The sequence below is a fragment of the Pan troglodytes genome, chromosome 3 (genome assembly GCF_028858775.2).
Source record: "Pan troglodytes isolate AG18354 chromosome 3, NHGRI_mPanTro3-v2.0_pri, whole genome shotgun sequence".
Classification (NCBI taxonomy): Eukaryota; Metazoa; Chordata; class Mammalia; order Primates; family Hominidae; genus Pan; species Pan troglodytes.
The window spans coordinates 99,373,825-99,386,032 of record NC_072401.2 but is presented as its reverse complement, the minus strand read 5'-3'; the positions used below and the strand labels follow the sequence as shown (position 1 = coordinate 99,386,032).

At 35.8% G+C, this 12,208-nt stretch overlaps 1 protein-coding gene across 7 annotated transcripts in view; it reads left to right on the top strand.

The window, feature by feature from the left end:
* Positions 1-12,208, top strand: part of STPG2 (sperm tail PG-rich repeat containing 2) — a 711,650-nt gene that overhangs the window by 203,528 nt on the left and 495,914 nt on the right. For all 7 annotated transcript variants that reach the window (XM_054683204.2, XM_016951896.4, XM_016951895.4 and 4 more), the window contains one exon: positions 5,804-5,914. In XM_054683204.2, coding sequence (XP_054539179.1) covers positions 5,804-5,914 — 111 coding nt within the window. The remainder of the gene's footprint in view (positions 1-5,803; positions 5,915-12,208) is intronic.

The following is a 12,208-nucleotide window of genomic DNA, read 5'->3' as shown; positions in this document are numbered from 1 at the left end:
AGAGCCATGAGGCAAAAGCATCAGGTAACCTGTAAGGAAAAACCTTTCAGACTAACAGCAGACTTCTCAGCAGAACCCTTACAAACCAGAAGGGACTGGGGTCCTATCTTTAGCCTCCTTAAATAGGATAACCATCGGCCAAAAATTTTGTATCCAGCAAAACTACGTCATTTTCAGACAAATAAGTGCTGAGAAAACTTTTTACTACCAGACCAGCCCTACAAGAAATGCTAAAAGGAGTTCTAAATCTTGAAACAAAAGCCCATTATGCACCAGAATAGAACCTCTTGCAAGCATAAAACTCACACGGCCTATAAAGCAATAATACAATGAAGAAAAAAATGTAGGTAACAATTCACATGTTGATTGGAACAGTATCTTGACATTATGTTGAACGTAAATGGCGTAATGGTCCACTTAAAATATACAGATTGGCAGATTAGATAAAAAAATCACAAACTAGATATCTTCGGTCTTCAAGAGACTCACCTAACATTGAGGGATTTATATAAACTCAAGGTAAAAGAGTGGTAAAAGTTAATCCATGCAAATGGAAACCCAAAGTGACCAGGAGTAGCTATTCTTATATTAGATAAAACAACAACAAACTTTAAAGCAACAGCAGTAAAAAATGACAAAGAAGATCATTATATGATGATAAAAGGATCAATTCAACGAGAAGATATTATAATTTTAAATGTATAAGCACTTATCCCTGGAGCTCTCAGATTTTTAAAACAATTACTACTTGACTTAAGAGAGGAGATAGAAAGCAACACAATTATAGTGGGGGACTTCAACACCCCATTGACAGCAGTAGACAGATGACTGAGACAGAAAGTCAACAAAGAAACAATGGTCTTAAACTCTCTAGAACACATGGACTTAACAGATACTTACAGAACATTCTACCTAAGAATTTCAGAATATATATTCTTCTCATCAGCACATGGAACATTTTCCATGATAGACCTATATGACACACCACAAAACAAGTCTCAATAAATGTGAAAAAATAAAAATTATAGAAAGTATCTTCTCAGATCACAGCAGAATACAACTAGAAATCAACTCCAGAAGAAACCCTCAAAACTATACCTATACATAGAAATTAAACAATCTGTTCCTGAATGATTTTTGTGTTAAAAATGAAATCAAGTTGGAAATTAAACAGTTCTTTGAAATGAATAATAGTGACATGAGTCATCAGAACTTCTGGGATACAGCAAATGCAGTGCTAAGAGGAATGTTTGTAGCACTAAATGCCTACATCAGAGCCTGAAAGACCACAAACTGACAACCTAATGTAACACCTCAAAGAATTATAGAAACAAGAACAAACTAAGCCCAAATCTAGAAGAAAAGAAGTAACAAAGATTAGAGTAGAACTACATGTATTTGAACAAAAAATCAATACAAAATATCAATGAAACAAAAAGTTGGTTCCTTGAAAAGGCAAATAAAATTGATATAACTTTAGCTAGATTAACCAAGAAAAGAAGAGAGGAGATTCAAATAAGGTCAATTAGAAATAAAATTGGAGACATTACAACCTACACCACAGAAACACAAAAGATCATTTGAGATAGCCATGAACACAAACTAGAAACACAAACTATGCACACAACCTAGGAAATCTAGAGGAAATGGATAAATTCCTGGAAACCTACAACTTTTTCAGATTAAATCAGGAAGAAATAGCAACCCAGACCAGACCAATAACAAGCAGCAATATTAAATCAGTAATTAAAAATTGACAACAAAGAAAAAAAGCCCAGGATCAGATGGGTTCACAGCTGAATTCTACCAGGCATTCAAAGAATTGGTACCAATCCTACTGGTGAAACTATTACAAAAGATTGAGAAAGAGGGAATCCTCCCTAACTCATTCTGTTAAGCCAGTGTTACCCTGATACCAGAACCAGGAAAGAACATAACAAAAAAAGAAAACTACAGACCAATATCCCTGATGAATGTAGATGCAAAAATTCTCAACAAAATACTAGATAGCTGAATCTATCAGCACATCAGAAAGATAATACATCATGAACAAATGGGCTTCATTCAAGGGATGCAGGGATGGTTTAACATAAGCATGTCAGTAAATATGATTCATCACATAAACAGAATTAAAAACAAAAACCATATGGTTATCTCAATAGCTGCAGAAAAGCATTTGATAAAATCTAGCATCTTTTCATGATTAAAAACCCTCAACAAACTAGGTATAAAAGGGACTTAGTTCAAATTAATAGACACCATCTATGACAAACCCACAGCCAACATTATATTGAATGAGGAAAAGTTGAAATCATTCCCACTGAGAACTGGAACAAGACGAAGATCCCCACTTTCACCACTTTCCATTCAGCAAAATACCAGAAGTCCTAGCCAGACCAGTCAGGCAACAGAAGGAAATACAGTGCACTTAGATTGCAAAAAAGGAAGTAAAACTATTGCTGTTCACCAATGATATGATTATATATCATAGAAAACCCTAGAGATTTCTCAAAAGTGTTGACTGGATAAGCCTAGAGATAAGATTAGATTTGATAATCAAATTCAGTAATGTCTCAGGTTACAAAATCAATGTATGCAAATCAGTAACACTGATATACACCAACAGTGACCAAACTGAGAATGAAATAAACTCAATCACCTTTAGCTGCAAAAAAGATAAAATATCCTGGAATATACTAACCAAGGTGAAAGATCTCTACAAGGGGAACTACAAAACACTGCCGAAAGAAATCATAGATGACACAAACAAATGGAAACACATCCCATTCTCACGGATTGCGAGAATCAATATTGTGAAAATGACCATACTGCCCAATGCAATCGACAGATTCAATGCAATTCCTATCAAAATACCAACATCATTTTTCACAGAATTAAAAGAAACAATCCTACAATTCATATGGAATCAAAAAAGAGCCTGCTTAGCCAAAGCAATACAAAGCTAAAAGAACAAATCTGGAGGCAGCACATTACTGGACTTCAAATTGTACTACAAGGCTGTAGTTATCAAAATACACAGTACTTATATAAAAGTAGACATATAGATCAATGGATCAGAATAGAGAATGCAGAAATAAAGCCAAATATTTACAACCAACTGATCTTTGACAAAGCATAGAACAGCATAAATTGGGGAATGGACACCCTATTCAATAAATGGTCCTGGGAAAACTGAATAGCTACATTTAGAAGAATGAAACTGGATCCCTACATCTCATTTTATATAAAAAGCAACTCAAGATGGATTAAAGACAAATCTAATACCTGAAACCATAAAAATTCTAGAAGATAACGTAAGAAAAACTCTTCTGGACATTGGCTTAGGCAAAGAATTCATGACTAAGTCTCCCAAAGCAAATGGAACTAAAACAAAAATAAACAAATTAGACCTAATTAAACTACAGAGCTTCTGTACAGCAAAAGAAATAACCACCAGAGTAAACAGACAACCCACAGAATGGGAGAAAATATTGCAAACTATGCATTGGGCAAAGGACTAACATGCAGAATCTACAAGGAACTCAAACAAACCAGCAAGAAAATAAAACAATTTCATGAAAAAGTGGGCAACTGACATGAATAGATATTTATTAAAAGAAGATATACAAATGGCCAGCAAATATATGAAAAAATATTCAACATCACTAGTCATCAGGGAAATGCAAATTAAAACCACAATGAGATACCACCTTACTCCTGCAAGAATGGCCTTTATTTCTATTATTATTTTTTTGAGACAAGGTCTCACTGCCTCACCCAGGCTGGAGTGCAGTAGTGTGATTATGGCTCACTGCAGCCTTGATCTCCGAGGCTCAAGGGATCCTCCTACCTCAGCCTATCCAATAGCAGGGACCACAGGTATATGCCACCACACTCAGCTAATTTTTGTGTTTTTTGTAGAGATAGGGTTTCACCATGTTGCTCAGGCTGATCATGAACTCTTGGGCTCAAGTGATTTGCCTAATTTGGCCTCCCAAAGTGGTGGGATTACAGGTGTGAGCCACTGTACCCATCCAAGAATGGCCAGTGTTAAAAAGTAACGAACAAAAACCAAAAAACAACCCCAAAAAAACAATAGATGTTGGGATCTTGAAAAGAGAATGCTTATACATTAATGGTAGGAGTGTAAGTTAGTACAATCTCTATGGAAAACAGTATGGAGATTTCTTAGATAACTAAAAATAGATCTACGATTTGATCTAGTAATCCCACTACTGGGTATTTACCCAATGGAAAATAAGTCAATACATTAAAAAGACACCTGCATGTGTATGTTTATTGTAGCCAAATTCACAATTGCAAAGATATGGAACCAATCTTAGTGCCCATTGACCAATGAATGGATAGAGAAAATGTGGTATATATACACCATGGAATACTACTCAGCCATAAAAAAGAATAACATAATATCTTCTGCAGCAACTTGGATGGAGCTGGAGGCCATTATTCTAAGTGAACTAACTCAGGAATGAAAAACCAAATACTGTATGGTTTCACTGATAAGTGAGAGCTAAGCCATAGGTACGCAAAGACACACAGAGTGATATAATGGACTTTGGAGACTCAGAAAGGAGAGGGTGGGAGGAGAATGGGGGATAAAAAACTACTTATTGGGTACAATGTACACTACTTGCGTGATGGGTGCACTAAAATCTAAGAATTCACCACTGTACTATACATCCATGTAAGGAAAAACCACTTGTACCCCAAAAGCTATCGAAATAAAAATTATTATAAAAATTAGTTATTTTTCAGCTTCAAACAATTTAAAAACTATACAAAAATAATAATGCTGGCTTAGATGTTCTATATTCAAAGGCTTTCACATTTTTAAAAGATGTGACTGTGATTGTTCTATTTTTGAAAGTTATAGAAGCTACCTATATTATCTGGAGTGGATAGGTTGGAATAATATCATGTGGAAAAAAGTGGAGAAGTGCCATCTTCAGCATTTTGGGTAGAGGCAGATCATGTCACAGATACATTAAGTGGGTAATGGATGTTTTAGTAAATTAATGTTATCAAAAAACGGGCCAAGAAAGAAATATGTCTATTAGCTACTATGTGTCAAAGTCTGAAATATTAACTGTGAATATCAAATTCTCAAACAAAAACAGTAAAATGTGTAAAAAAATGGGAAAATAGATTCTTACCCCTTTTGCATATACAAAGGATGTTGCTGCTGTTTATTCTATTTAATTAAATTAATACAAATAAATTGTATGACAAAATAGAAAGTATCACAAAGATTAATTGCTCATTGAAATATTACATTACTAGATTCCTCTAGGCTATTAATTTAAATCTTCAATGCATATAAAGAATTATGATATTTAAGAGAGTGAGTGGATCATTTTGCTTAGAAAATATATTAACCCAGAATCCCACATAATTAAATGGTTAAATGTAAATATCTTTTTATTAATAATAAATTGTTAAATAATACTATATAATTGGCTAAATATCTTATACTAATATATTATTGAGACAGAACTTGCTGGTTATGAAATAGAACATAGCTAATATGTTTAAGTAATGTGTGCAGATCCATTATACTTACCTATAGGTTCATATAATCAATTCTTTTTCCATTTTAATATTTCATTGACTTACAGCTTTTTCTTTCTGTGTCATATTTTGAAAATTTTATTTGTTTATGAATATGTGTCTTTATTTAATGCCAGATAATATTGATGAACTTCATTACAAACTTATTATTTATAGTGCCTCTTGTATTGGTAAAAATAAATGATGTACTCTTTTTAACCCCTTCTTTCAACAGGAATTTTGGCATTCACAGGGTGGTGGAATTTCTGATGAATTACCTAACTTGACTAACAAATATGCTGCTTTCTTGTCAAGCGCCAAAAGAACTATGAAAGTACCAGATATGGTAAGAATACTCCTACAATCAAATATTTTCATTATCTAGAAATCATGGAGGAGGCTGCATAACATAAACATTATATTAGGACCTGAGTGAGGTAACTGGTAGCGTGCTGTAACCTCCTTGGCTAGACCGATACTTTTATATTTTTAAAGTTCAACAAAATTCTTCAAGCTATGCCAAAGTCCAGAATTGCTATATGAGAGATTATTACATGCAACATCCCTTGTAGGGTCAGAGAACATTCATTCTTAGGACATATATGAAAGCTGAACTTGCTGTGTTGTATATGGAGCAAAAGATTTACTAGGTTCAACTCATTTTATTCATAGTGCAAATGTTTTCTCTTTTCAATGTGAATTCGTCTTGAAATCTAAGACTCCTGAGTGATTTATTTTTACTCCTGTTGACCTGTATGTTAAGTGGTATGGCTATAAATTTTTCTGAATTTCCATTTTTAAAAATAAATACCTAGTAGTGAGTAAATTGAAAAGAGTAAAGCAGATTAAATTAAAAAATTAGTAGTTGAGTAATTCAGATTGAATTTACAAATATATCAAAGTAAAATTTAGAGTTAAAAAGTTGGACCCAGTGATAATGTTGCTAGAGTCTAAATGTTTGTATCCTCTTAAAATTCATATGTTGAAATCCTAACTCCCAAGGTGATGGTATTAGGAGGTGGCACTTTCTGGGAGGTGATTATGTCATGAGGGTGGAGACCTCATAAATGGGATCAGCACTCTTATAAAATAGGCCCAGGCAGGCTCGTTTGCCCCTTTTACCATGAGGACTTAGAGAAGGTACTGTCTATGAGGAAGCGGGGCCTCTCCAGATACTGAGTCTGCTTGTGCCTTGGTGTTGGACTTTCCAGCCTGCAGACCTGTGAGAAATAAATTTCATTTACAAGCTACCCAGTTTATGGTATTTTGTTATAGCACTCCAAACAGAGAAAGACAAATGTTACAGTGTAGCCTTTTGTGAACAAGGTGTTATTAAAATACATTTTTGTAGAAATTGGACTATCTTGAGAAGATATTGTTAATAACAAATTTCAAAACAGGATTATTAAACAAGGTTTAAAATGTAGCTAATCAATGAAAACAGAGTATAACTTGCTGAAATAAAATTCTGCTACGTGAGATAATGCCAATAGTTGATTTGTAATATTTTTGATTGTAAAATAACTGGTACAAGATCATGATGAACTAATTTAAGGGAATGACAAATGGAATGCTAGTTAATATAACTCTGAATGTCTTGGAAATCATAGGAATTAGATTAATTTGGTGAAAGCTATTCAGGAGTGGACTTATTATTTTTTTTTCTGAGGCATTATTGGAATCTGAGATGTAGTCAAAATTAGCATCAGGTTCTATAATTATAATTTAGAACCTGATGCTAATTCAAATTATAAATTTGAATTATAAATTCAAAAGACAGTTTAAAATCATCTAGCAATATTCTTTACATGTAGTAGATTCTGAGTAATTTTTAACTCATAGTGCTGTTTTAATGGATTATTTCTTCATCTTGAGGAATTTTAGAGTTCAACTGTATTTTTCAAGTGAGTCATTGTTGTACACACCTCAGGATCCATTGTGAAGTATGCCATGACTAATTTATTACTAATATAATGCTTTTATGCTTAGGAGTCACTGAATGGATTCAAAGTTATTTCTATCATAATATCACAGGTAGTAGGAAAAAACAATGGAAATTTCTGAAAGCATCCATAGGAAGCATCCATAGGAAGGCAGTATGTGTATATATATGTATAGATACGTTATATATATATATACACATACTGTATATATATATATACACATATGTTATATATATATAAAACGTATCTATACATATATATGTTAAACTTTATGTTTGTAGTAAAAAAAGATGGTGCACATCTGCTCTAAAGGAAGACAAGTTGCTTCACCAATATTTTTGACTTAATTTACATATTTTTCTTTTAACTTTGTCCCTCTTTAGATCTGAAAACTTCTTTTTAGTGTTCTCTTTTCTGACATGAAACATTTGCAATTAAAATTATTCAGTGGGACTCTGGTTACCCAAGAAGCAGAATAGTTTAGTCACATAGAAAGCTTGGTTTTTAAATCTCTTTTGCAAATGACAATACACTTCAAACAGGCAGGTGTATAATGTGTATGTAATGAAAAATCCAAATTATTGATCTCAAAATAAAATTGAAATAATATCTCAAATGTATAAAGTAATGGAATTAATTTTATTATTTACTTTAAATAAAAATAAAATTTACCTCCCAGGTATTTTACTTATGGATATGCTGCAGTCTTAAAGGATGATTTGATAGCTTAATTTTCCAAGTTGTATCTTTGCATAAAAAATATAGCTCCCTTCCAGACTTCTGGTTTCATATGAAAGACTTATTTCTTTTACAACATCCCAGGGAAATATTTTTTATTCTTTTAAAAAAACCATGACATAAGCATTAGATGATTATAAATAGAAAATGTGACAAATGGAGGATGAACATAAACCAAACATCTGTTTACTGAGCATTCTAGAAGCAGAATGTTGAGACAATAATTATTTGATATAGAAAACAGAACGTTGTTTCAAGCTGAATAAAAACATAAGTTACTGATTTGAGGAGCTTAACAGAATGCCAAGGAGGATAAATATAAAAATACCTATGTCCTTTTCACTTTTTTTTTCATTTTCAGAAGATCCTAACTAAAGCAAATATCCTTGAAGCTTCCACAGAGTAAAGTCACTGGGTAACCCACAAAGGGATGAGAAATATAACTTATGTCAGGTACTAGCTTAGCAACATTAGCCGCATATCAAGGCTAGGAGATGATGAAGTAATATTTTCTTAAATTTCTCAGGGGAAATGATTTTGGATATAGAGTTCTCCCTCTACCTAACGTTTCAATTAAATGAATCAAGAAAATAATTTTCTGACATGCAATAGTTCAGAAAGTTTAGTAACTCTATGTCTTCATATGTGGAGTTGCTCCAGTGAAATAAAAAAAGGAAACAAAAGAAGGGTGACATAAAGACAAAGATGAATATGAACTGAGCATTTCCTAGACAGAGTAAAGTGAAAACTAATTAATGAAGAAGTCATTTTAGCTCATGTATGACATATTCTTCAAGAGGCAGGAGTTTGATGACATAAAATTTGTTACTTGTGTATGGCCACACTACTTGGCTCTGTAGGGAATAATAATGATAATATAAATCCTGCTTTAAAGTTGGTTTATTTTAAAATCACAATAAAGTGATACAGGAGCTGAAGGATGAAATAGCTGGTATAAAAAAGAACCTAACAGGTCTAACAGAGCTGAATAAGACAATACAAGAATTTCACAATGGAATTGCAAGTATTAATAGCAGAATAAACCAAGCTGTGTAAAGAATCTTAGAATTTGAAGACTGGTTCTCTGAAATAAGACAGTCAGACAAAACCAGAGAAAAAAGAACAAAAAGGAATGAACAAAACCTCCAAGAAGTGTGGGATTATTTTAAGAGGCCAAGTCTGTGAATCACTGGCATCCCTGAAAGGGAAGGGAAAAAAGCAAACAACTTGGAAAACATATTTAAGGATATCATCCATGACTACTTTCCCAATTTTGCTAGAGAGGCCAACAGTCAAATTCAGGAAATACAGGTAACTTCTGCAAGATGCTACACAAGAAGATCATCCCTGAGACACAGAATCCTCAGATTTTCCAAGGTTGTAATGAAAGAAAGAATGTTAAAGTCACCTAAAGAGAAAGAGCAGGTTACCTACAAAGGGATCTCCATGAGGCTAACAGCTGACCTCTCACCTGAAACCCTATAAACCAAGAGACTGGGGGCCTATATTCAACTTTCTTAAAAAAAAAAATCTTCAACCAAGAATTTTATATCCAGCTAAGTTAAGATTCCTAAGTGAAGGAGAAATAAGGTCCTTTTCAGATAGGTAGATGTTGAGGGAGTTCATTACCACCAGACCTGCCTTACAAGAGATCTTGAAAGAAGCTCCATGTATAGAAAGGAAACACCACTACCAGCTAATATGAAACACATTTAAACACACAGGACCAGTGTGACTGTAAAATAACCACATGAACAAGCCAACATAATAACCAGCTAACAGCACAATGCCAGGATCAAATCCATTCATATCAATACTAACTTTGAATGTAAATGGGCTAAATGTCCCAGTTAAAAGGCACCGAAAGACAAGCTGGATAAAAAAGCAAGACCCAATTGTATGCTGTTTTCAAGTGACCCATCTCACATGTAATGACTCTCATAGGCTCAAAATAAAGGGATGGAGGAAAATCTACCAAGCAAATGGAAAACAGAAAAAAAGCAGGGGTTGCAATCTTAATTTCAGACAAAACAGATTTCAAACCAACAAAGATCAGAAATGACAAAGAAGGGCATTACATAATGGTAAAGGTTTCAATTCAACAAGAAGACCTAGCTATTCTAAATATGTATGCACCCAACAAAGAGAACTCAGATTTATAAAGCACATTCTTAGAGACCTACAAAGAGACACAGACTCCCACACAATAAGACTTCAACACCCCACTGACAGTATTAGGCAGATCATTGAATCAGAAAATTAACAAAGATATTCAGGAGTTAAATGCAACATTGGACCAAATGGATCTGATAGACCTTTTCAGAACTCTCCACCCCCAAAGAAGAGAATATATACTCCTCTTATTGCCACATGGCACATACTCTGAAATTGACCACATCATTGGACATAAAACAATCTTCAACAAATGTAAGAGAACTGAAATCATACCAAACACATCCTTGGACCACAGTGTGATAAAAATAGATGTCAAGACTATAAAAAAATCACTCAAAATCATGCAATTATATGGAAATTAAACAACATGCTTCTGAATGACTTTTGGATAAATAATGAAATTAAGGCAGAAATCAAGAAGTTATTTGAACATAATGAGAACAAAGATAACACATACCAGAACCCTGAGATACAGCTAAGGCAGTGTTAAGAGGAAAATTCGTAGTACTGAATTTCCACATCAAAAAGTTGAAAAGGAGGGGCAGACCCAAGATGGCCTACTAGAAGCAGTGGTGGTCAGAGGCTCCCACTGAGAAGAACCAAAACAGCATGTGAATCCTATACTGGCAACCAAGGTATCCAGGTTCTCTCATCAGGACTGACCAGGTGGTTCGCATGACCAATGGAGAGCAATGAAAAGCAGGGTGGTGTGTCGGCCTACCTGAGAGCCACATGGGGTAAGGGGCACCTCCAGCACCAGCCAAGGGAGGCAGTGAGTGAGCGTGCCATCCAGCCTGGGAAGCTCTGCTTTTTCCACAGATCTGTGCAACCCACAGATCAGAAGTTCCCACTTGTGAGCCCACACCACCAGGGCCTTAGGTCACAACCACAGAGCTGTTCAGATTCTCAACAGTCAATTGGCTGGAATCTGGCTAAGAGTTCCTGCGGGGGTGGGTGGCCATCGTCACTGTGGCTGCCTGCTGTCTAAGCCTTCTGAGCTCCCTGGGGGAAAGGCAGTAGCCATCACTGCGGCTGCTGACTGCCTAAGACAACTGAGCTCCCCGAGGGAGGGATAGCCATTATCACTGCAGCTGCCGGCTGCCTAAGACAGCTCAGCTTCCCAGGGGAGGGATGACAGCCATCACTGTGGCTGCTGGCAGCTTAAGACACTGGACTCTTGGGGGTGCTGGGCAGCAGCCATCGCTATAGCTCCAGGCAGCTGTTTTTTTCCTGCTGGTGCCAGGGAGACTGGACTACTTGGTTCCAGGAGATATTCCCCACAGCGCAGCATACCAGCTGTGGCAGATCATGGCCAGGCTGCCTTCGTAGGCCAGATCCTGACCCATCCCTGCTCTCTGGGTGGGGCCTCCCTGCAGGAACTCCAGCAACTCCAGCCGGGGGCTTAGGGACAGAACTCTGATTTCCTTCAGTCTGAACCCCTAGGGGAAGGGGTGGCCATGGTCTCTGTGGACCTGCATACTACGTCTTCCTTCCTGCTAGCTCTGAGGAATCTAGGAGCCCAGATGAGTGGGTTTGCCCCAAGTGCAGTACACCCCCTCAACCAAGCGACAGCCAAAGTGCTTCGTTAAATGGGTCTTGGTTCCTGCACCCACCCCAGTTGGGCGAGAGCCCCCAACAGGGGTCAGCAGACACCCTATACAGGAGTGTTCCTACTGACATTAGGTTGGTGCCCCTCGAGGTCAGAGATCCCAGAGGAAAGAGCAGGCACCCATCTTTGCTGTTCTCCAGCCTCCTCAGGTGACATCTCCCTGTGCAGGAGGGAC